Below are 26,167 nucleotides of genomic sequence, written 5' to 3' on the forward strand. Positions count from 1 at the left end.
TTTCCCAAAGCGTGTGCCCTCGCAGCCACTTGCTCTTGCCTCGGCAGCTGCAGGGGCACAAGTCAAAGAGGCTTTTCCCTCCGCGATCATCGTGAATCAGCAAAGCGCTGCAGAGCAGCGGCGTCTCCTCAAGCAGAAATTACGGTGCCGGGGGAAGGGCACAAGGGTAGTGTTGCAGGGGGATTTCTAGCCCCTCCCAACGTGTCCCTCCCCGGGACGACGGTACTGGGGCGGGGGTGGGGGAGGTGTTGACTGGAAGCTGCTGTTTAAACCTAGGCGCCCGGGGGAGCCTCTGGAAACGGAGATCGGTGTGGGGAATACAAGGGTGAGCAGAGAAAGTGGACTAGAGTACAGATGGGTAGAAGGACCTAGGGAGCAGACAGAGCAGAGCGGGTGCGCCCCCGGGATGGGCAGCGCAGCAGTTGCAGGTGCTGATGAGGGAATGTAGGAAGGAGGGTCTGGTGTGGGGGAAGGGAGGAGAGAAACCAAAAACGGCGGCTTTCCCAGCCCAAGACTTCCTGTTTCTAACAGGCAAGTTCCCAAGTTCAGTTTGAGAAGTGAAGGGCCGTTTGGCATTGGGGAGTCTGGAATGGGAACGTTAGGGGAATACCTCCCTGAATCGCATTCTCCCACCCATTTCTCTCTCCCTCTCCTCTTCTCTCCTCCTCCTTCCAGTCCTCCTCCTCCTCTCCCTATTCCGTCTTCCTTCTTCTTCAGTATGCTTGTCCACGCTCCGTAGTGCGGACTACACTCCAGGGACCGCGCTTCCAGTCGCCACCGCCTCTTCTTTGACCCTTGGCACTGGAAAGCCAGGCGGGAGCGACTGGAGGCGTGGAGCGGAAAAACCGAGCGTTACGAGCGCAAACCTTGGGACCCCCCTCACCGCGCACCGGTCCCCACCCCCCTTAGCCGGACCGAGCGCCTCAGTGGCCCAGACTCCGAGATCCGGCTCGGTTTGAGTTGCAATGGATGCACCCCGGGGCTTAGAGCGCACAACGAAACGCGCTAAATTGTACCTGTGCGTGGCCGTTCCCGCCGCCGCCGCAGGTCTATCCCGGGCCCGAAGCTGGCGCCCGCCTTCCCGGGAAATTCTCTGGAGGGGGAGTGCGAGGAGAACCATAGTGGCTGCCTGGTAGCTCAAGGCTGGCGCGCACATGCACACGCCCAACTTTGCCGAGACGTCGGCGCCCCCCGGGGTCCCCCGCACCCCCTGCGGCTCGGCATGCTCGGAGACCAGTATCTCTCCAGGTCTGAGATAAGGTGTCCCCCACTCCCACGCTTGCGTCTTTGAGAATGAGAGGGCGGGGTGTTGGAGAGAAGGGGAGTAACGCTACGGATTCCCGGTTCACAAACACTCTACGCCCGCCCGCAGGGGCGCCTGCTCCAGCCCCGCCGCCACCAGGTCCCCCAGACCCGCCTGTGACGACAGAGGGAAGGAGGAGGAGGCAGGGCGGAGAGCCGGGAGTCCGGGAGCTCCGCCGACTGACCATAAGGACCCGCACTTTTGCTATTGGGGGACGGGGTGGACGCGCAGGTTGAGGGGCGCACAGCAGAACTGCCCAGCCCCAATACACTCTGGAGCGACCCTAAATAAGGGCGAGAAGAAAGAGTCTCCCCAGACGCCTTTTGGGTGGACGTGCCCCAGACGCACACTCGGACCCCGTGGTCCCGCGGCAGCTGCAGTGTTGGGGATAATTTAAATGGCTCTTACTTGAGAGGAGGCGTGATTTCCACGTTCGAGCGTCTTCGCTCCCCACCCCCTCTCCGCACCAGCCAGTGCGCGCCACCACCTGAGTCTGGCGAGAGCCCGGGCGCACGCAGTCTTCAGCCTCCTCCTTTCCGCCTCTGGGGGTACTTGGCTCTGAGCGGGTCCACCCGACGCCCCCGGGGAGAACTCTTTACTTTTTGTTTGGAAAATCGGGGCCATTTCTTTATTCATCTCTGGGTCTCCCCGGAGGAGGACAGGGGAGGGGAGGGCGTGCGAGGCGGGCCGGGCCGGGCCGGGGGAGGGGAGCGCGGGCAGGGGAGGGGACTGGGTGTAGCCTGGAATTCTCCGTCCTCGTGTTCCTAGGCTGGCGCGCAGAGTCTCCCCGAGATAGCGCCGCCGCCGCTCCCCGCGCCACCCCGTCGTTGGCCTTGGGGGTCGGGTGAGTGGGGTCATGACTCGCCGCGGGGGCTGCTCCGGGCCCCTCCCGCACTAAGCCGGGACGCGGCCCCGCCGCGCGGAGCCCCTCGGGCTGGGAGGCGGCGGGGGGTGGGGAGGGCGCACGGGGTAGGGCGGGGTGGGGGCGGCGCGGAGGCCGCCAGGCTGGGGGGCTCTCTGGGCCGGCGCGGCCGCGGGCAGGAGGGCGTGTCTCCGGCCCGAGGGGACCCTCCCGAGGCGCGGCGCGGGACTCCCCGATGGTGGTGCCGCTGCTCCGGGAGAGCTCCGGGTCTCGCCTCCGCCGCCGCCGCCGCCGCCGCCGTCGCCGCCGCGGGCGCCACCACCGCCGCCGCCGCCGCCGCCGCCGCCCGAGCCCGCGCCGAGCGTGCGCCTCGCCCTCCTCCCGCGCCCGCTCTGCTCTAGGATGCTGCGGCAGGTTCTGCACAGGGGCTTGAGGACGTGTTTCTCCCGGCTGGGCCACTTCATTGCCAGTCACCCGGTTTTCTTCGCCTCGGCGCCCGTGCTCATCTCCATCCTGCTCGGCGCCAGCTTCAGCCGCTACCAGGTCGAGGAGAGCGTGGAGCACCTGCTGGCGCCCCAGCACAGCCTCGCCAAGATCGAGCGCAACCTCGTCAACAGCCTCTTCCCGGTCAACCGCTCCAAGCACCGACTCTACTCGGACCTGCAGACCCCCGGGCGCTACGGCCGGGTCATCGTCACCTCCTTCCAGAAAGCCAACATGCTGGACCAGCATCACACCGACTTGATCTTAAAGGTGAGAGGGGGGCGGGCGCGGGCAGCCTCCGCTGCCGCGGCTGGGCTAGCTCTGCGCGGGGGTCCGGTCTGAGAGCGCCGCCTCTCCCATCCCAGGCGGCTGCCGCAGGGGCTCCCCTGCACCGCGCGCCCCTCGGAGGCCGCCCAGAGCATCCTAGCCTCCTGGGCGGGGAGCGTCCGGGTCGGGGCCCTGCCCTGCCCTCGCCGCTGTCGCCGCCACCCCGGCAGCTGCTGCAACAGTTGGGGCGGCGGCAGCCACGGTACTGTGGTCGGTGCGCTTGTTTTGGTCGCAGTGGTCTTGGGGGTAGGGAGGCTTGGGGGTAACCGGGCCAAGAAGGAGCAGAACAACAGAAGACATTCTAGAAAGTCCCGGTACTTGAAAACAAAATATTACGCTTGGGGGGGGGGGGCGGTATTCAGAGACCCCTCTCCCCTGTCCCCATTCTTTACTCTCTTCCTCTGACCTTTGGAGTGATTTCAGAAAGGCTGCCCGGAGGGGCCGGGAGGGGGCAAAGAAATGAGAGGCGGGATGGTGAGGAAAATTCCTCCTACCCACCCAGGAATAAGTGTGGTCCCTGGCGAGGACGCGGGGCTGCCCTGCTGCCCTCTCCCCAGAGCGAGGTGGCCATCTCTGTCTTCCTGGGTAGAAAATGATGTCTATCGTTCGCAGTTATTTTGTCTTGCACAGTAGCTCCCCTCTTCCGAAATGCAAAAACTTCTTTGAGAAAACAGGGATTCGATTAATCTACTTTTGTTTGGGTGCATTTGGGTGTGAGGGTGAGGGGCAGAGCCAAAAGGGTGAGGACAGAAGCCAGGTTGTGTGGCCCTGAGAAGAGCACAGGAAATCTAGCAGCTGGTTAGAGGGTGACACTTGTGGAAACAGGTTGTGCCGTCAACCCGAGGTGGAAATTTGATGTGAAAAGTGAGGTTAATAGTGGTAACTTTCAGGAAGTTCCTAAGAAAAGCAGAGGAGTGAGGACTAGAGATGGAAAAGTGGAGACCTTCAGAGAGAAAAGCAAAAATAGGTGAGAATGTTCCATCCAAGTCCCTGGTGGGAATGGTGGGGCTTGTTTACTTAAGGTGCCCCTGTGCGGAGGGTGACGACAACCAGTCCCAGCTGGAGCCCTGGGGCAGAGGCACCAAAGGGGCTGGTTTTGTGACTGTCTCTGGTCCAGAAGAGGGATTAGAAGAAGCCAGTTAGATTTCTAGTCCTATTATGCCACTGGTAGTCAGCCAGTGAACCTGGGGAACTCTCTCTTCTTTCTTTCTACAGGTAACCCTCTATATCCCTGGAGACCCACTAATTTTCCTATGTTATTTCCCTCCCTCTCTCTGTTGATGTGTTACCTATCGGCAATTAGTACTGAGGGGAATCCGACCAGGGACCCAGTAGAATTAGGACCTTCCCACGTTGGATGGCTTGTGATATTTTAAATGGCACACACATCATCACAGAACCTTAGTAACAGTGATCTGGAAATATTTTATTTTCTCACGATTGTGCTTCCAATATCAAAGTGAGGTTGTTTTGTTTTGTTTTGTTTTGTTTTTTTGGTCCCGATACTTCAGTGAACATATTCTGACACACAGAAAAATACTGCCCCAAATGCTTTCCCAAGAAAACACGTAGTAGTTTCATCGCTGGCTTAAGGAAACTATAATTTCACAATGAACACTGTTACGCTGAAAACAAACAAATAAAAAAAAAAGGAAACTATAATTTAGCCAGTCCTGACAGCTGGAAAGCTGCCCTATATTTTGATAGATGATCTACTAAATGATGTTTCTCTTTGTATTTTTTCCTCCAAGGTGATGTTTCCACTGGCTTTCCCCTCCCCCCTCAACAAACCCTCACGCCACTGTGACAGGCAGTCACCAGTTACATTCATTCTCAAGGTTAATGAGACATCAACAGGCACATCAGACCTCTTTTCAACAGGATTGTTTCTCTCCTATTTGATTTTGATCTGTTGAGGACACAAAACCGTATTATCAGAGAAAGTTGGTACTGGAGAGAAAGAGGGAGGCTGTCTTTGCCTCCATGGCTAAAGGGCAACTTTAAAGGACAGCGGTCTTGTCAGTAAATTGTTTTCAGATTTGAGATGGTTTTTCATGTGCTAGGTGTCTGGGGAAAATCAGAACCAAGTCAAATAGTGGTCAGAAGCCATTTCAAGCTGATGGCTCTCTGGTCAAATGAATTTATACAGTTTATAAAAACTGAAACCTAGAAAACTGAGGGAATTGCCTCAATTTTATATATCCATTTTTTTTCTTTCTACATCTAACTCCTATATCTGGACAGTTCGGAGGTGGGGGACAGAAAAATGGACCTCCAGTACTCATGGTATTATGAAGTGGGGAACAATCACTTCTTGTCATTTGTCTTTCTTTCCATGAGATGAAGATGTGTCCTTTACAAAAGGTGTTAAGAGTCAAAGAGTCACTGTTTCTGACCTTTCTTGTGTTATTCTGATACTTCGCTGCTGGCATGAAGGGTAGCCCTGACAGCTAACATCGCAAATAGCACCATCCAGCTCCTGCCTATTCGATGGCATCGCATTTGAAAGGAAGTGAACAAAACATATGCACGGTTTTATGAAGGCTTTCTCAGGCCCCATTATGAAACCAGAGGAAACCTTGCAGGGCTGTGTCCTTTGCTCCTCATGGTTCTCTGTGGTTGGACCCATTTTATGAAGGAGATCATTCTTGGGATATTAGTCCAGCTACTTTCTGAGCGAAAATAGAATGGCAAAGGATGAGGACAAAAAGTACAAGTCCAGGTTGATTTTTTTGAAATACAACTGAGAGTATCAGCAAGAAAAAAATCTACACTGAAAAAAAAAATCTACACTGATCTTATTTGGAGAAGCTTTCTTAAATTTGTGCAGGTGACATGATTGCCAGGCTCAGACTGTGCAGCATAGATTTCCACCCCAAACTATGAGAGGGGTGACTGTCCCTAGCTATGGTTTCCTCAGAGGTCTGTGCGGCAAAGAGGTAATGTGGGGTGAAGGGGGGTGGGACCTGATATTACTAGTAAAGGATTAACCATTAATTTCTGGACATTTCTAAAAGTCTTCATGTCACTAGAAGATTAAATTTAGCTCACTATTATATTTTAACAGAAAATCCAGGATGTTCATCTCAGAGCAAATTTCAGAGTAGCGCCTCATGAGCTTTTATAAATCTGTTTGTTCTTGATCACCGAAAATGGAGTGTAAGAAGGTCTTGTTGGTAACTGATCTAGGCTGTGACCAAGACACCTCTTGATTTATCCCAGAGTCATCTGGTAGAATGAAGAACGAGTTTAGCCCAGTCCTAACAATAATAATACCACCTTTATATCACTCTCTAGGTTAGAAACACACAGGACATTTAAATAGAGCAAAAGCCTCAGGGTAAAAGTGCTGTGATCCCATTTTACAGAGGAGAAATCTGCTCCTTACAAATTCACTGAATTGTCCACAGAAAGAAGACAAGGACAGAAACAGGACAGGACAGGGTTTTGACTCCCAATCTAGTACTCTAAACGACAATTTACTGCCTCCCACATGATAAACTACTTGAATGATTAAAATGTACATTTTTAAAATCCAAATGAAGTATACTTGACTAAAATCTCCTTCCCATCTCCCAGTGTCATCTTAGCAGTGGTAACTGGATGGTGAGGACATTTTCTTGACTGATTCTGTCTGGTGTCAGTGAAAATCCCCATAGAGAAACTCTGAATGCCCAAAGCAAAGCACAAGATACTTGGAAGTAACAATACACAAAGATAGAAAGATAAAATGTTTTACTGGCATAATCTCTGGATGACTGGATGAAGCTATTTCCTATCTGAGCACAGTTCACTGTCCTCACACAGTCCCTGGCACACTGGAAACCTTCAGTACTTGTCAAATGCACCTGCCTTAGTTTATTCAGACATTTATGTGACGGGTAAGAAGACTCCATAGAAATTACCTTGAAATGTATCTTCAAAATGACATGTTTTTATTTTTGCAGTTTCTAGGCTTTTCTTTTTCCATAATACCCTTCTTCTTTCCTCGATAACCTCTGTAGTCCTATTAAAACGTATGTTTTAATTGTGTGGGGGCATTTCCTTTGTACAACTTCTTCTTCGAAGGAACCTCCTAGGATAGTTAATTCCAAACCAATGGAAAGACACATCCTCACTATGCAGACATTCTTCCGCTTCCGGAGGAATTTTATTTAATTCAAATATTGAGTTTCAATTAAAAAAAAACCTTTTTACATTTAAATACATTAAATAGAACTAAGTCGCAAAATGAGATTAACAGCATTTAACTTGGAATTAATTAATTCAGGCTTTCTAAGAAGGGCAACAGAACTGCTTGTCGGGGTCATGAAGACCTGGAAGCTGGACCCAGATTCCAGTTTTCTTCAATACTGTCTCAGCACTAGTAGTCACTACGGGAAGAGTCATTGTTCCTCTCTCTATAGTCTAAGGATGGGCCAATTCCAGCTGACTTTTGAGTTCAGAAGGAGGGTTTTTTTTTTTTTAATTTAATTTTTTTTCAGTGTTCCAAAATTCATTGTTTATGCACCACACCCAGTGCTCTATGCAGTCCGTGCCCTCCTTAATACCCACCAGGCTCACCCAACACCCCCACCCCTCTCCCCTCCGAAACCCTCAGCTTGTTTCTCAGAGTCCACAGTCTCTAATGGTTCGTCTCCCCATCCAATTTCCCCAAACTCACTTCTCCTCCCTTTCTCCTATGCCCTCCGTGTTATTCCTTATGCTCCACAAGAAGGCGTTTTATATTTTTAAAGTATTGTAACAAAACAAAACAAAAACAAAGAATATGAGGCAGAGATGGCATATGGCTCTCAAAGCCTTAAACTATTTACTCTGTGGTTCTTTACATCGAGAAGTTCCTGTACTGTCTTCCAAACCCCTTTACTGGAGCAATTTCCAGAAGTGAATACTGTTAAGTCACGTGGAAGGCAGCGGTTCTCGCTCAGGGGTAGTTTTGCTCCCCAGGGAACACTTAACAACGGTTGGACACATTTTTCACTGTCACGATTGGTGGGGGGGCTGCTGTGGGCATCCGGTGGGTGGAAGTCAGGGATGCCGTTAAACATCCCGCACACACAAGGCTGCACCCCATAGCAGAGAATTATCCAGCCCCAAGCACTGCTTGAAGGGGTTCCTCCGTGTTTCTCTGGCTTTGTTAGGGTTTAAATTTTTTCTGCTGCACGGATTACGTCAAAGGAAAAAACTGCCAAAGAGAAGTTCACGTCTTACAAAACTTTGGCTGGAGACAAATACTAGGACCTCTTGAGAAGATGATTTCAGGGGCGGTTGGGCAGAGATTAGATTCTCCAGTGTTATCTTCCCCAGGATGCTATTTTCTTGCTCTCCCTCACACCTCTGTTCTTTATAGTCTAAAGCCAAGAGCCACCCGAATGGCAAAGCTGCTCCATTGACACTGGCCTTGAGACCTGTCTGAGTGGCCCTGGCTGGCAGGCCGGATGGGTGAGCTGTAGCAGGGCTACAGCTAGGCGGGGCTCCTCCTGACAGCGTGTAAGGCCCCCCCACCCGCCGGAGCAGTGACCTCCTAACGAGGCAGGAAGCAGTGCTTGGCTTTTCGGAACACAAAACGAGAAAAGAGCGAGCTTGCATCCAAGGAACAGTGGACCAAAGGCCCCTGGGTTTGGAGGCCACCTCAAAGGTCACCTCTGCCAATGCTGACACTGGAATCTGCTCTTAGCATCTCAAGGTGCTTTATCTGGTGACGGGTGCCATGGCCACTGGAGAACTCGGTGAGCTTTGTGAGTGGCAGGTGCTCTGAAAAAGGATGGAGTCCGAGCCTGAAGGGGCAGCGTGTGTGGAGCTCCTGGGCCAGCCACATGCCTTTGCCCTTTATTTGGGCACTAGGGGAAAATTAAGGAGAGACTGAAATGACTCTTCACTCTCCTTTCCTCTCACAGGAGGTGCATCCCAGTGATCCAAGCACTGTATCCTTCTAGGGCTGTCTGCCTTCTGAACACATTTCCATGGTGTGAGTAGTAGCCTTGAATGCTCGCCCGGCTTGTCTCCTTAGATTTGGGGAGCAATCTCTTACCTCCCCAGGCAGATGAGCACTGGGCGCAAATTTGGGTAAACCGTTCATTCACACTGAAATGTACAAATAAAGCCGTAGTGGGAGAGGAAGCCCACCTTTTTGATGCCACATAATATCTTGATATATGCCTATTAGAGTGAGAGAAGCGTGATCCTAAAAAATTCACACAAAAACAAACTCTCAGGAGTCACCAGACTTACAAACCTCACAGAAAGAACAGCTGAGCCTTTAAGGGGTGACTCCTTCCTTCCGCTAAGAGAAGGAAGAGGAAGAAGGAAGCTAAAAGAAGCTGGCCGTTTCCTGCCCGAGAGGGCACAGCATCCCCTCCTCTCCCTGCACGGGAGCCAGGAAGGCACAAGGGACCAGGGAATGTGATCAACTCTGACTTTCTGAGATGCGCCATCTGGTACCTGACTTTGGGGCTCAGTGTGAGCCCCAAGTGATACTTGAGATAGGCTCAAAGCAGCCCTTTGAAGTCAGCTGCTCGGTGGCATACCTCAGCAAGCAGGCCTGTCTGCTGTGCTGCCTGTGCGGCCACAGGCCCAGAAGGCCGCAGAACTTCCGAGGACTCCTGCCAGACTGATTTAATGACCAGCAGGGGAGGTGAGTAATCTCTAACCTTTAGAAGAGGAAAAAAAAAGAGGGGGGGAATCAACACCAGTTGTTATTTCATACGGGAAGGCCTGAATAATAGGTTGTGCCTTCAACTTCAGAATTCATATTTTGAACAAAAGGATGCAATGAGGGATGAGGGAAGCTATTTTTCTTCTTGCTCTCTAAGAAATCCTCCTGAGAATATTGTTTCTGGTATTTTGAAAGATACCCATTGTTAGGTCTTACACTTTAAGTTTGACTTGTGGGTTCCAAGTATAGTCGAGAGGAGGATTTCCATGCAAGCAGATAGCTTGGGAGGTGATACCCAAAAATCCCAGTAAGAAAGTGGGGACATGACACAAGGGAGTGGCGGGCAGCCAGTCAGGGGAGCCAGGGGTCCACTGTGGGCACCTGGGGCTCGGTGTGTCTGGGGATGCATGAGAGACACTGTAGAACACATGTCCAAGATACCCCACTGGTGGGTGAAGACGCCAGATATTTATTCCCCAATTCTCCAGCCATCATCATTTGGTCCAGCTGCATCTGGGGGCACTAAATGAGTCCGACAGTTCCAGATGCTATATGTGCCCCCTAGAATCAGAATTCTCCTTGTTGCTTTATGAAAGCCTCAGGCAAAGAGCTGCAGGTGTTTACAGTAAGAGGACTTGGCATGCAGAGGGAAGGGGCAGCTGAGAGCGTGCAAGCAGGGCCCTGACAGTGGCTGTCTGCCCCAGGGGTCTTAGCCCATCTAGGGTTACACGTCTCAGAGCTCAGGGCTCCCATTCCTAGGCCAGGTTCATCCTTTCACTCAACAAAATGGCCATGACCGCATCTCCATGAAGCTACAGGCAAGAATGATCCAGCAGGGCTGTTTCATTATTCTCGAATCTGAAAACCCATTTTCATTTCGGTTCTGCCACTGGATGGTGGTAAAGATGATTCCCAACAGGGCTTGGACACCACCAGGACTGGGGGGTTTCTATGCCAAACGAGTTGCTCTCCTCCCTAGAAACGCATTCACTCCTTACTTTGGGTCCAACTCGCATGCTTCCTACTTTGTGAGGCCTTCCCACATTCATGGCTCCTTCCCTCCCTTAAATCTATCTGGCTTTTAGTCATGTCCATATTCCTTAACGCTTAACTATACCGTTATTACATAATCTCTGTATTGTCACCTGATACTCTCTCTTAAATAAGATCATAAACTCGACGAGGGCAGGAACGATGTCTCCTATTCCCAAATTTCTCCTAGAACCTAGCATAATGTGGAGTATGCCACAGGTAGTTAATAAAATATTGTTGATGCTTTATAGGATGGAAAATGTGCTCTCCCTTCCATGTTGATTTATTTTGGTCACACTAGAACTGCTAATTTCTCAGCATTGAAAGTGAAATTCCTTTGCCCATTTTTCCATGGGCACCACAACTTTGCCAAATACCACAGCTGCCCCAAATCCTAATTGTCTCAAGGGAAAAAATGCATCTCTGCTATAGTATCATTATTATAAGTACTCAAAAAAAAATCTTTGTGACATTCAATACCTTACTTTTGTGAGGTTCGCATCATTGTCTCTTGTCTTTGTTCTTGTTTTGGTTTGGCATCTAGGCCAGTGGTCATTTTAAGTAAAAGATGAATTGCTCTTGGACCCTTTAAGAGGCCAGTCACCTGGATACCTTGGGAAAACACAGACTCCGCTTCAGCCCAGGGTGGGACCCGCAACTCTGGATTTCTAACAAGCTCTCAGGCAATGCTGCTGGGCGGTAGAGCATAGGCTGAGTAGCAAGGCTCAGGCTTAGTCCTTGTGAACAGAACACTGGATTTACAGTCAGGGAAACCAAGCTCAAGTACCAATTTCCCCAACTTTGTGACTTTGAATAAGCTGCTGACCCTCCCTGAAAAGCAGGTTCCTCATCCACAATAGCGTCCTCTGCACCCACTCACGGTAAGGACACACTGAGATAAGGTATATGACTGCACTGTGTAACCATAGCCTTCTGGAGGCTATGTTACCATTATGACTCTTGGCCTTGAAAATGTCTGTTATTCCTTCCTAAGTGCCAACTCCTCCAGAGCCATCGTCATCCACTGAGTAAATAACACACGTAAGCATTTTTTTCCCTTTGATCCAGCAGGCCATAATGGGTGCGCGGTCTCCTTTCTTAATACTCAGATTGGCAATTTGTTGGTTTTTAATGACTCCGTCTGAGTTGTAACAGAAGACTGGATTCATCCTACGCTGAACATGCAGCTCCTAAGTTCTTGGGCAGGCAGAGCTGTCAGTGGGGATGGGTGGATTGCATTTTGCCCCCTCGAGGTGCTTCCTTGGGGTTCAGAACCTCATCTTCATGCTTGACAGGGCTTCACACGCAAAGGAAGCCTTCACTTCCCGTCCAGGGAAACGTCTTTGGAATTAAAAGCTCTGGGAGGCTGTGGGCTCCCTCTTCAATGTTCCCTTCAGCACTCCTCACAGCATGCCAGACAGGGATTCTCCAGCTCTCTAGGTGAGACAGTTGATAACTCTCCTCTCTCACTTAATTTACATGACTACAGTGTTTCCCTGCGAAATCTTGCCCACATAAGTAGATCTGCAAGCACTTCAAAGGGAAAGGTGTCCTCAGAATTGCCAGAGATCAGGAGAACCAGGCAAAGTGATAATTGTAAAGCCCTTTGAAACTGTGAAATGTAAAATTTTGCTGACTGGGGTTTTTAATCATTTAGGTCAGGGTGTTTCCCTACCTTCCCCTTTCTAAAATTTCTTTTATGGGATTATAAAAGAAATCTATAATTATTTAGGATCAAAATCAAATCCACCAAAGAAAATTCCCTTGCCTACCTGGTTCTGTACAGCCTGAACTCTTCAAATGGAACTAACCTCAGTGTAAGTGAGGATTAGTACTTCTCAAATTTGAATATGCTTTATAATTCCCTGGGAATTTTATTAACATGTATATTCTGATGCAGTGTCTGTCTGAGACAGTAGGCCTAAGATCCTACACTTCTGACAAGCTCCCAGGGCTGCTGCTGCTGGTTTGAGAACTATGAGTCGTGGACCCAAGGAATCTTTGTGTATCCTGACTTATTACTCAGGGCCATTTGTGGGTTTTTTTTAGATTTTATTTATTTATGACAGAGCGAAAAAGGGAACACAAGCAGGGGAAGCAGCAGGCAGAGGGAGAAGCAGGCTTCCCGCTAAGCAGGGAGCCTGATAATGGGGTTTGATCCCAGGATGCTGGGATCATGACTTGAGCTGAAGGCAGATGCTTGATGGCTGAGCCACCCAGACTCTCCACTCAGTGCCATTTAACTGCCTCCATATTTATTTATTTATTTGACAGAGATCACAAGTAGGCAGAGAAGCAAGCAGAAGGGGAGGACGAAGCAGGCTCCCTGCTGAGGGAACTGATCAAGCCCGATGTGGGGCTCGATCCCAGGACCCTGGGATCATGACCTGAGCTGAATGCAGAAGCTTAACCCACTGAGCCGTCCAGACACCCCAACTGCCTCCTTATTCTAAGGGAGGGGCTCTCCAGCTTGAGCAGGGTATCCCCCTGGAGGGTCTGTCCCAACACAGATTCTGGGTCTCACCTGAGTTTCTGATTCTCTAGGTCTGAGCTAGGGACTGATAATTTGCATTCCTAACAGGTTCCCAAGGTGATGCTGTTCCCGCTGGTTCAGGGAACATACTCCAAGAGCTACTTCTATAAAGTTGCTTAGTAATTAGCTGCCAGGTCTAATTCCAAAAATACAGTCTCCCTGTCTGTAGAACCCAGCCCACAGGTATAAGCAGGTGCAAGCTGTATATGCTCAGCAGTTAATTTTGAATGATGCTGCAACAGCTATTGTGTAAAGGCTACTTCATAAGTGGGAACATGTTTTTGCAAATTAAGGCAAGTGTATTGGACAGAGAGGCTTGCTCTGTTGCCTGTCTGCAGGGGCTGGAGTCTGGGGGAAAAGGGCTGAGAATAAGAAAAGACAGTCTGAGATGGAGTGGGGGGGGGACACAAAAGCCCCCTACCTACGCATACACTGTAGATTGTATTGCTACCATCACTGTGTGATTGCCCAAGTTTTCTTTTTCCAGAGACTTCCCACACAGGGTCACCTGCCATTCGCTTTTGCAGAAACTTTCTTTTACATCAAACCAGAAGGCACAGTGGGTACAAATAGGAGCTGCATGTTGCGTTTCTGAGGCAAGGACCCAGCTCTGTGGTTGCCAGAGGCGAGGTATCCGCCGGGAGGGCCCTGACAGCTACTGTTCAGTTTCAGCTACTGTCTGATGTCAGTGCTGTTAAAGAGAGTTAAAGTAGAGCTGGAGTAACGTTCAGTAAGTACTGGTTTGGGCATAGTAGAATAACAACTTCAGAGCCCTCAAGTTCCACGTTTGAGGCTGGAACCGTTAACATGTCCTTGATCAAAGTCACTTAACCTCTCTTCAGTTTCTGCTTCAACATGTTAAGAGTTTGGAAGTTGTCACTCCCATCTTTACACTAAGAAAAACAGACAACCCGAAAATCAGTGACTTCTCTTGGACACAACAGAGAACAGGGAAACTGTCTTCCCAAAATCTGTAGAGGCAGGCACATCCATACAGACATAGTCACAATCTGCTTACCTGAAGCAGAAAGCTCCAGTATAAACACTTAAATGGTATTTTGATAAATTGATGGAGCCTGAGTATGAACTAGCTAGCATGAGAGTGAGAGACTCCTGGGAGCTGCAGCCACTGTCTTTATAGGGGCAGGAATCAGGAGGCTCATATTTTTGGGGGCCTCATCAGATTCCCAAGGTGAAGATCTGGCAGGGAGAGGTGGAAGAGTAATCACTGTGAAATCCACCTGATCTTCCCCATAACAAAGGCCTGCTCTGTAAAGAAGAGGATTTTGCTAGAGCACAATTCTGAAATTTTGTCCTAAGTTCCTTCCCACTGAAGCCCCCTTCAGCCTTTCTGTCTCACCTAAGTGGGGGAAAAAAGAGTCCATATGTGTCAAGACTGCAAGGAAATAGACTAGAAGTGCTACATCCAGGGAAGGAAACAGAGGACGATGTTGGGGGGTGGGTACTATACCACTGAAGAAATATTTGTGAAAGTCATGCCCAAAACACAGGCCCATTAAAGACTGAGAGTGCATCAGGAGATTATTATATAGCATTTCCCCTCCTGAAATCTTACCACCATATCAACAAGTTTCTAGTATAATAATAGTAGATTTCAGCTGCAAGACATAAACTCTCTCGAGAGGGAGTACTTAGGGAAGTCCAAAGTCAATAGTATAAACAAAAACAGTGACAACTGAGAAATTTGAAACTTCTGGTACATATATCCACAATAAACACTAAATACATCCTGACTCCTAGAGTAACGTAAGTCCTCACTGTAAAGGCCCGTTTACCTCCGTTAGTATTAATTGATAAAACATGAACAGCTTTGGAAAAAGAAAACTACAAGGATGCCAAAAGAAAAATATATAGTCTAAAGAGACAAAGGAAACACTGGTACCATACTCAGATATGACACAAATGTTAGAATTCTCAGATAGGAAATTTAAAATAACTATGATTAATACGTTATGGGCTTTAATGGAAAAAGTAGACATTAAGAACAACTAAGATGACATAAGTAGACAGATGGAAACTCTCAGGATGAATCAAAAGGAAATGCTAGAAATTGAAACTGTAGCAGGAATAAAGAATGGTTCTGATAGACACATCAGTAGACTCAACACAGCCAAGCAAGGAATCAGTGAGCCTGAGTACAAGGTAACAGAGACTTCACAAACTGAAGGACAGAGATACAAGAGTGAAAACGCCCCAGAACATAAAAGAATTGTAGGATAATATCAAAAGTTATACGTGAACAATTAGAATGTCAATAGGAGAAGAGAGAACACAGCCAAAAAAAGTATTTGAAGTAATAATGGCAAAGAACTCTCCAAAATTAATGGATACAAAATTATAGGTCCAGGTAGCTCAGAGAACCCTAAGGATAAATACCTATAAAGCCACACTTAAGCATATCATATTCAGGCTAGAAAAAAACAGAAACAAGGAGGAGATCTTGAAAGAAGCCTGGTGTGGGGGGCAAGGGAGGGAACACTGTGCATATAGTGTAACAAGGATAAAGATTATAGCAGACATCTCATCAGAAACCACACAAGTAGGAAGACAGTGGAGTGAAATATTTATAAAGAGCTGAAAGAAAAAAAATCTCACCAACCTAAAATTCTATATCCAGAAAAACTATTCTTCAAAGAGCAGGAGATATAAAAAATTTCTCAAACAAAAGCTGAAAGAACTCACTGCCTGCAGACCTGTCCTGCAGGCAGACCTGTCCTGCCTGTTCTTCAGGCAGAAGAAAAATTATATGGGTCAAAAACTCATATCTAGAGACACCTGGGTGGCTCAATGGGTTAAAGCCTCTGCCTTTGGCTCAGGTCATGATCTCACGGTCCTGGGATGGAGCCCCACATTGGGCTCTCTGCTCAGCGGGGAGTCTGCTACCTCCCCCCGATCCCGCCTGCCTCTCTGCCTACTTGTGATTTCTTTCAAATAAATAAATAAAATCTAAAAACTCATATCTACAAAAGAAGAGTGTTAGAGAAGGAATAAAAGGTGAAATAAGGTCTTTTAATCTTTTTCTTAATCTAAAGGGTAACTGTCTAAAGCAATAATAGTAACAATGTATTATGTGATTATAACATATAGGTTAAGTGGAATGAATGTCAGCCATGTCACCATGGACAGGAGGGAGGAATTGAAAATATTCTATTATAACACAACTGTACTACACATAAAGCATTACAGTATTATTTGAAGATGAACTTAGATATATATTGTAAGTACTAGAGCAACCATTAAATTTTTTTAAAAGAAGTAAAATTGATATACCAAGGGAAGAGATAATGTGGAATAACTTAAAATTCTCAATTAAAACCAGATGAGGCAGAAAAAGAAGGAGGAAAAAGAAACAAAGAACAAATGCAACAAATAGAGAATAGCTACAACTATGGTAGATATTAACCCAAGTGTATCAGTAGTTACTGTAAATGTGAATGGTGTCAAATATGCCAATTAAAAGACAGTGACTCAGAGGAGACCAAGAAAAAACAAGACCCAACTCTATCTTGTCTATAAGAAACCCACTTTAAATATAAAGACTGAGATGGGTTAAGAATAAATGGATAGAGGAAACTATACCATGTTAACACCATCAAAACAAAGCTGGAATAACTATATTAATTACAGATGTGGCTGACTTTGGAACAAGGAAAATTATTAGGAATAAAGAGGGCATTACATTAAAGATAAAGGGATCAATTCTCCAAGACATTAAATCCTAAACATGTATGCATCTAACAACAGGGCATTAAAATACATGAGGCAAGAAAATGATAGAATTGAAAGGAGAAAGAGACCCACTGTTATAGTTCGAGCCTTCAACATTCCTCTGTCAGTAACTGACAGGGCAAGCAGACAAAAAATCAGTAAGTATACAGATGACTTGGACAGAAGGAAGTGGCAGGATGTTTAATAATCTGGGGAGAGTCATGACTAATTTTTATAAGGACAGCTCTTATAGAAGTATAACGGTTAAGTTGGAAAAGCAAGATACTGGAGATAGGGAGATCCCCTCCTCCATCCAGAGAACTTTTGCTTCAAGTCTGTAAGCAAGAGGTTTTGAATAGGATCACTATAGGAGAAAAAAAGACCTAAACTAGACCACCATTTTCCAAAATGTGTTCCAGGAAATTTTCCTTTGATGTTGCAAAAACAACAACAACAACTGGATTCTGTGACAAAATAACATTGGGAAACAATGTTTATGGTATCTCCATATCAGATCCTCCATACTGAATGCAAATTAGCATATCAAATGCTTTCAGAGGAAATCTATTTAACTCTGTCCAGCTCAGCATTTCTCAAGTTTATTTGGTCATGGGTACTTTTTACTTTTTTGGTGACCATTACTAACATCCCAAGGAACTAATATGCTTCAAAACATGCTGAAAACACTGTCCCTAAAACAGGGAGATGGAATTAATAGGACTTGATGTTCATTGGATGTGTGAGTAAACAAAGGGGAAAAGGTGACATTGGCCTAGAGGTTTCCCACCTGGGTAAGTAGAAAGAGGATGCTGTTAACCATAACAGGAAGTAGGTGGGAGAAAAATCTGGAGGAAAAGATTCTGCTGTTGGATATATACCAGTTGAAATACTGCCATAATGTGGATTTGCAAATCTTTAGGAGGCAGCTGGAAATTCAGATCTGGAGTCTAGAAGAGAGGTGAGGTATTGATGTGAACCTGTGATTGGACAGCATAAAGGTGACACACCAAACCATGGCTGTGGAATTCATTGCCTAAGAAGAGTGCATTTGAATGAAAAAAAATCAGAAGTGCCAGAGACAGTGTCTTGAATAATACCAGATCTAAAAAGTAGGCAAAGGTAGAGAAGTCAGACAGACAGTGGAAACCCAGGTTAAGAGGTAGGAGGAGAGGGGCGCCTGGGTGGCTCAGTGGGTTAAAGCCTCTGCCTTCGGCTCAGGTCATGATCCCAAGGTCTTGGGATCGAGCCCCGCATCAGGCTCTCTGCTCAGCAGGGAGCCTGCTTCCCTTCCTCTCTCTCTGGCTGCCTCTCTGCCTATCTGTGATCTCTGTCTGGTCAAATAAACAAATTTAAAAAAAAAAGAGGTAGGAGGAGAGAAGAAAGTCATGTCACGAAATTCCTCATGGCAGAGAGGTAGGGTTCAGGTCAAACCACACGTATTTACTGAGCACCTTTGTTTGCCAGGCATATGGTAGAGGATGCAGCAGTGAAGAAAGCACACCCACGCTTTAATTCAAAGGATTCTCTTTGAAAAGGTGAAGATGCTTAATCATCTTAGATATTTTTAAAGTATTACTTTGACCCCATATTATTGCCTTAACTGTAAGTATCTGCTAGGAGTTAAGAAAGGGAGGACTGAAAAGTAGCCATTGGATGTACATGCTTAGAAGTCATTGTTGAGTTTTGGTTGGGTTCTGGGATAGAGTCTAGTCTGGAGTGGTTTGAGAAGTGAGTGGGAGGTGAGGAAATGAAGTTAGCAAGCATGAATCACTCTCTGAAGTGTAGTTGGAGACAGAAAATGTAAAGAGCTCCTTACAGAAGGGGAGATGTGGCAGAAGGTAGAAGTGATGTGGGGTCACTGAGACCTTTTTTTCTTTCTTAACATGAGAGAGACATGAGTGCATTTCAAAGCTCATGGAAAGGAACTATTAGAAACAGAGGATGTATTAGAGGAGATTAACAAGACTAGGAAGAGGAAAGGAAAGCCAGAATCCAGTGGAAGAAATAGATCTTAGAGGGAGGGTCATGGCCTTGATTTCCACAGGACAAGAGAACAGAAATGGATGTGGTGTCAGCAAGTTGAAGGTAATATCTAAGTGATGGCTTGGGTTTTCCCTGCAAGACAGAAAATAAGGTTGGTAGTGGAAAATGGATCTTGTCAAGCGCTAAGGAAAGTGAGTATTTGTCTAATATCTAGGTGCTTGGAAGCCAGTTGACAAGGCAATGAGGTAGTAACAGGTAGTAAATTGGAAGCCATCTCTTGAGCAGAATTTGGGTTTGAAAACCAAGAGTTTTACCTTCCCTTTTGTCTCAAGACGGGCAAAAAGTATAGAGAAGAAACTGAAGTGCAAGGCAAGTTAAGAAAATTCACATTGGATAGCTCTAAATTTCAGAAACACAACGCAGGTTATGTAGAAAGAAGGATTTCTTTTCTTTTTTTTAAGATTTTTATTTATTTGTTTGAGAGAGAGAGAGAGATTGAGAGAATGAGTGGGAGGAGGAGCAGAGGGAGAAGCAGACTCCCTGCAGAGCAGGGAGCCCAATGTGAGACTCCATCCCAGGACCCTGAGATCACGACCTGAGCGGAAGGCAGAAGCTTAACCGACCGAGCCACCCAGGTGCCTCAAAGAAGGATTTCTTAACTCTAAAAGTTGGTTGGTATTTGGATGACTCATCAGAGGAGACTGACAGGACCTGGACTGGTTCAAACAGAGGTTGGAGCTGTGACCTTCAAGGGTGACAGAGTCTTCAAATTCCATCACATACCTAAGTGGTTCTCAGCCCTGACTACATGGTAGAATCACTGGAGGGTTTCATATATACCAGGCCTCGGACTCACTCCCATAGATTCTCATTCTGTGTGTCTGGGAAGAGGGTGGCCTCCTCCACATCCAGACTGGCAGCAACAGCAGCGGCATCCCCAGCACGGTGTGAGAATGGCAGAATCCCAGGTTCCACCCAGACCTATTAGATCAGGGTCTGCATTTTTGCAGGATCCCCAGCTGATTTGTGTACACATGAAAATCTAATACATGCCAGACTAAAGCATAGTCTAGAGTGGGCCCAGACATGGGTACTTTATTAAAGGTCCCCGGGGAACTTCGGTGCAATCACAGTTGAGAACCACTGCTACACAGAAAAAGAGATACTTTTAAAGCTATATTTAGCCCATGTGATAAAATGTCAGCACATTCAATGAGCAAGCCCACCCATGCAAACCTAAAGAAATCCAAATAAGACCCATAGTTAATAGCATTCTAGCAAAGTCAGTTTCATGGTTTCGATCATGTGCTTTCATTACATAAGAAGTTATCATTGGGGGAAGCTGGGTGATGGATACATGGGAACTCTGATGTATAATGACATCTTCGTGTGAGCCTTAAATTATTTTAAAATAAAAAGTTAAGAAGAAAGCATTTTAAGCAAAGAGAGAGCCTGCTTGGGATAAGGAACAGCTGTTCTCCATCATCATCTAAGAAATAAACAGGCTCCGTCATTCATTCGGAAGGGAGCCATTGGAGGATTTAAAGCAGAGGGATGACAGGTTTGAAATTGTGTTTTGGAAAAATAAATCTGGTGGCAGTTTGGAGGACTGACTAAAAGAAAAAAAAAAGTGAGTTAGGAAGCGGTGTCTGTCGTCCAGATAGATTATCAGGGCCAGAACCAAATCAGGAGGAAAGGAAATGGAACACAAGAGGATGGATTTGTGAGATTTGGGAGGTGAAATCGATTTGTTGAGTGACTCAAAGACTGTCAATGCTGGCTGTGTGTATAGGCCCCCAGGAAGCTTTTTACAATACAGATGCCCAAGCCCTCGCCAAGAGATTCGGATTCCAAGGGGTGAGGCTGGGCCCAGGCAGCTGAGTTTGTAGCGTTCCACAGGTGGTCCAAATGAGCAGGGTTGAGAGCAGCTGGCTCCGGCTGAGGAGGCGGGAAGTGCAGGGTAAACCTCACAGGTTTTCAATCCAGTCCTGCCTCTAACCAGCAGAGGAGGAGGAGGAGGCAGCAAAGAGACAGCCAGGATAAATTAGGGAGGTAGCCCTTCCTCTTCCACTTGTTTTATGTTGAGTAAAATGTAAAACTTAGGAGTTAAAATGTATAAATCCATAATCCTTGCAATCTAGTTCTCTTCTTGTGCCTTACCTAAACAAATCTATTTTTACTGAAAATAAAACCTTAGTTCAATTGTGTCATCTAAATGTCACCTCAGCTTATTAAAAACAACTTTCTGTTAACCTGTTTTCTGTTCATTGTGAAACACTTATACAAAGAAATCTTCAGGAGGCTGGGCTAAATGCTTTGGGAAAGAGGTGAAATTCCTTGTTTTTTACTGCTCCTGGTCCCCCTGCAGACTCTGGAAAGCCCCTCCCGACCTCTCTCCTAAATCCACCCAGATACTCTTTCCATCTTCCTCCACCCAAGTCTTTCATGTCGGATGGGTTGGTTTTGCTCCTGCGAGGCTGTGTTTTGGAATCCATCCAAACTCTGCAACAGGTGCGGAGTGTGGGGTTGGTCCCATTCTCTTGGGGACTGCAGGCCCACAGAGCCTCTGAAGTCAGCACTCTGGGCTACTAAACCCCCAGAATGCACGGAAGGTGTTCTGCGAGCATGCACCAAACTTTCAGAGCCGCGAGTGGGAAGCAGCCGATGGCTAACGGACTGTCTTTTACAGGGTGACCTGCCAAAGCCACCAGTCTCTGCTCATTATAACAATCTGGGGTTTCCCTACTGAGAGTTGCTTGCTGCCTATTGGGAGCTGTCTTTATAAAGTTGTGTGCAAAGTGCCGTGAAATGCTTCCATTTCAAACTGGTCTGCTCTTTAGCATCTCAGTTTTCCCCTTTAAGAGCTTTTTTTGGCCCATTTTTTAACTTGAAAAGAGAAGTTGCAGAACCCACTCGTAACCATTATAAAAGCACAGAAGCACATCGCAGAGTTTAACTATTCTTTTAAATGGTTAATGTGAAAAAAAATGTTAAGGTACAGGGACACTTCTGTGTCCTTCTAGTCCATCTCAGCTTTCTACTAGCTTTGTTATTTACAAGGTAACAGAGTAACACCTAAGCTCATCCATTTCTTAAATGAATCTAAACCTAGTTTGCAATCTGCAGGCTTGTTTATATTGATTCTGATAAAGCTACTAAAGCTTGGGAAAAGAGTGGAAATGATAGACTGAGAGTTTAAAAAGCTCTTTATTCCTAACTCTAATGTCTTGTTCTTTCAGGAGCTGCATATATTAATATCTGCCTGTGTATTCCCCTGAGGGCTGGGCTGGAAAAGCACTGCTATGCTATTTAGTTTTCTGTGTAAATTGCCGCATCTTTACCATTCCACATACAAGGACATATGCTCATTGTACCTGGCATCTTTTTCAACCTGTTCCGTTTCCCCTTGTGTGTTTGCCTTTTTGTTTTGCTTCCTCCCCACCCCACCCCCAAGTCTTGGCGAACTAGCTAGTACTTCTGCTCAGTCCAGTCAGTCACAGTATTTAAGCAGGTTTCAGGACACAGACATGGCACCTGTTTAATGCATGCTGGTGACGGCAAGGCGACTGAACGAGAGTTCGTTGGCTTGTCCAAAATGTCTCTGCCTTGGGTACGGTGTGCCTGCACGGTGCTGGGAGGAGGAACGTAACAAAGAATAAGGCTCAAAGAGCTGAAAGACGTGGCAAGTGATGACCGATGTGTCCCCATGCAGAGGACTAGGGAGGACCTCATCTGCTTTTCCAGGGCAGACTTCCTGGAGGAGGTAATGCGTGAGTCAGGCCCATCACTCCTCCCAGTCCTAACAACTGGAAGGGAGAACTGGGGGTGGGGACTTGACTGCTCACTTGGCAGCCCTTTCCAACGCAGCCCTCTTCTTACAGCTGCTGGGCTGCAGCCGCTTCTCCCTCAAATAGAGGATGGGGCTCTGAAAGGTGCACTGCAGATCCTCCCTGCCTCACGTCAAATAAGGCACGGCAGAACATCATGACAACAAACCTTGCTGTCACGCCCCCCCCCCCAAAAAGACACATGCTGCTTCTCACAAAGAACAAAACCCTCACGTCAAGAAATAGGCAGTTGCTGTATGATGAGAACACCACTAGTCAGGCAGGAAGAATATGGGATTTCCAGACATTAAATGAAAACTATCACGTGTTTCATGAATAGTAACCCAGGGGCGAAAGTGCCAGCTGCTCTTTCTGACTGAGACGGGGAGAGGTTCCACCATTTACCAAGAACCCGTGATGTGCTCTTCTGCCAGGCACTCTCTCTCCACTGTCTCACTCAGAACTCACCAACTCTTCTAGATAGTAATGCCATTTTGATGATGAAGAAACGAGCTCAAGAAGGGGACTCTGCTCAGGGTTATCAGGTGGTCACTAACTTAGTTCGCTATGAACACAAGTCTGTAGGACCCCAGTGTCAGGTTCTTTCCAGCATACCGGGCTGCCTCTGGAGCTCTTCTTTCTGGAAGTCTTTCCTATCAGTCTTAATTGTCTTGATTTAGATCTTCTCCTGCAAATCAACAAGGAAAAACCAAAACAACCTGCTCTCTGAAGGGGCAAAAGGCTGGAACAGGCCCTTTGCAAAAGAGGACAGCCACGGGGCTCATGTGATTGTGCAAAGAGGCTTCGGTTCAGGCATTGTGGAAAGCAAATCAAAACTGAAATGACAAACCAGCACACACTCACCAGAACAGAAAACATTTCAAAGGCTGATATACAAAGCGTTGCTGAACATATGGGACAACTAGGACTTCCACCCATTGCTGGTGGGAATGTAAAATGGTACGATCCCTTTGGAAAACTTTAAATACAGGCTTTCTCTGATCCCTAAATTCCACTCCTGGGTCTATCTACCCACCCTGTGCTAGCCTGAGACTGTCAACCCCTACTGGCTCCTGAGAGCGGGGCTGGTGTTTCTCTTCCTTTTATTAAAAAAAAAGTATTTATTTATTTGATAGACAGAGATCACAAGTAGGGAGAGAGGCAGGCAGGGAGCAGGGTGCGGGGGGCAGGCTCCCCGCTGAGCAGAGAGCCGGATGTGGGGCTTGATCCAGGACCCTGAGCCCATGACCTGAGCTGAAGGCAGAGGTTCAACCCACTGAGCCACCCAGGTGCTCCTGGCATTTCTCTTCCTAATTCACTTCCCCTAGGGAGCTTGAAATTGGGCCCTCGGAGCTGTTTTTATGAGAGAATTCACTGTTCAACGTGTACAACGTGCCACTGTATATACCTGAAAGAAATGTCTGTGCATGTCCACCAAAGGATGTGCACAAGAATGTTCACAGCACTTTTATTTATAAAAACCCCAACCTGGAAACAACGCAAAAGGTCCTCGAACAGGAAAGAACAATAGCCTCTGGGATCCTTCAGGCAATGAAATACCAGATGGCAAAAAGTAACAAACTACTGATGAACACAACATGGATGAATCTCACAAGCTGTGGGTTGAGTCAAAGGCGGCAGACGCAAACAGCCCCGACGGCATGGCTGCACAGATCCGAAGCTCCAGAAAAAGCAAAGCGAATCGAAGTGGCTAGAACTCAGAACAATTGTGCCCTGGGGGGGTGGGAGTATTGACTGGGAAGGGAGCTGCAGCTGTCCCATCCTGATCTGAGTGATACTTATATAGGCATGCACATCTAAAATTCACTGAGCTGTACTCTTCCGATGTGTATACTCTGAGTGTACACACACACATTCTACTCAGTGATCCTGTGAATGAGGTCGAAGAGTTAGACTACCAGCCCAGCAGTGCAAAGCATCTAGCCATGGTGAGGAACGACAAAGAAGAGGGCCTGAATCTTGGTGGGCGGGTCAGCCCAGTTTTCCTGACAGGGGACACACTGCCATCATGAAGCCTGTCTGCACCTGTCCCACAGCAGGGCCGACGCGTGAAAAGCCGGCCGCCAGCAGCACGCACTCCCCAGGCACATCACTGCCTGGGAAGGAATCCAGTGAGCACATCAGATGTCTCTCCCACACAGACACCACCATAACAGCAGAAATCCAGAAATGTAAAGAGAGGGACTCTCATTCAACTTGGGCAACATTCCAGCATTTGCCGTCAACAGAGAACACTGAAGCCTGGGACCTTACCTGCTGACATACCCCAGAAGGATGCAGAGAGCCTGCTGTGTCGCAGAGTGGGGTTTTTTTTCCCAAATAAAGTAAAAGTCAAAGCAATGCCTACTTCTTTTCTCATCAGCAAGAAGAAAGAGGAGAGATCATGTCATCTCACACTTCCCTGCTCCCGGCAGGATGCAGGCCTAAGCCCTTCTTGAGGAGTTATGGTGCCTTCTTGTCATCAGTATACCCTGGACCCAACATGTGATTGGCTTCACCCTTGAATGAAAAGACTGGACTATATCCCAAAGGAGGGGGAAGTGCATCTACATTCATGAACTTTTCAGAGCCACCTGAGAAATACTTGTTGCGTACCTACTGGATCATCCCCCAAAATGTGTCCACCATCAGAGGAGCTCGAAAAAATCCTAACTTTACTCCCCATGGGTTGTTTTATTTTGACATAACCATATTTGGGTTTTGAGAAGTTTTTTGGGTGGGGGGCTCTAAACATTTTTTTAAATTTAGCTTCCTGTTAGTTATTAGCATACAGTGTACTGTTCACTTCAGGTGGACAATATAGCGATGCAACACTTCCGAACATCACCCAGCACTCACCAGGACCAGTGCCCTCCTTCATCCACCTCATCTTTCTCACACAGCCCGCCCACCCACCACCCCTCCGGCAACCATCAGTTTATTCTCTAGAGTTAAGAGTCTGTTTCTTTTGACATAACCTTATTTGAATACACAGGAAATTAGCAGTTGGTTTTAGAATGCTTTAGTGTTTTGAGAACAGTAGGAAACTCTAATTCTAGAGGCTTTAATCATTGTTAGACATTATCTTAGCTTGGGTTCCTGCAGAAGCTGACCTTGAAACAAGAAATCAGATAAAGGTAGTGTCTTGTGGAAGTGAAGGGCAACCAGAAGTGCGGGGAGTGTGAAACAGGGTAGCAAGACAGAAAGGGGAAGGAACCTAAAAGAGTATGTGATCAGGCAGGCCATGGCTGGAAGTAAATGGAGCATACCCCCACTGGGGAAGCTCTGGGAACCAATTTAAAACACACTCACCCATGAATTGTCCCACCCATAGGGAGGGAAACTGGGTATTTCCATGCCAATTCCCATCTGTCATTGGTTGAAGTCTGTTCCCAGGGGGTGTTAATGCCCCAGAACTTCTGGTCTGCCAAGC

General features: G+C 47.2%; 1 protein-coding gene across 1 annotated transcript in view; it reads left to right on the forward strand.

The window, feature by feature from the left end:
- Positions 1-2,434: 2,434 nt before the first annotated feature.
- The window catches only part of PTCHD1 (patched domain containing 1), a 57,881-nt gene continuing 34,148 nt past the window's right edge, over positions 2,435-26,167 (forward strand). Inside the window, exon 1 of the mRNA XM_045996534.1 lies at positions 2,435-2,918. Within this exon, the coding sequence (XP_045852490.1) occupies positions 2,568-2,918 (351 nt within the window). The 5' untranslated portion in view covers positions 2,435-2,567. The remainder of the gene's footprint in view (positions 2,919-26,167) is intronic.

Source organism: Meles meles, chromosome X (genome assembly GCF_922984935.1).
Source record: "Meles meles chromosome X, mMelMel3.1 paternal haplotype, whole genome shotgun sequence".
Taxonomy (NCBI): domain Eukaryota; kingdom Metazoa; phylum Chordata; class Mammalia; order Carnivora; family Mustelidae; genus Meles; species Meles meles.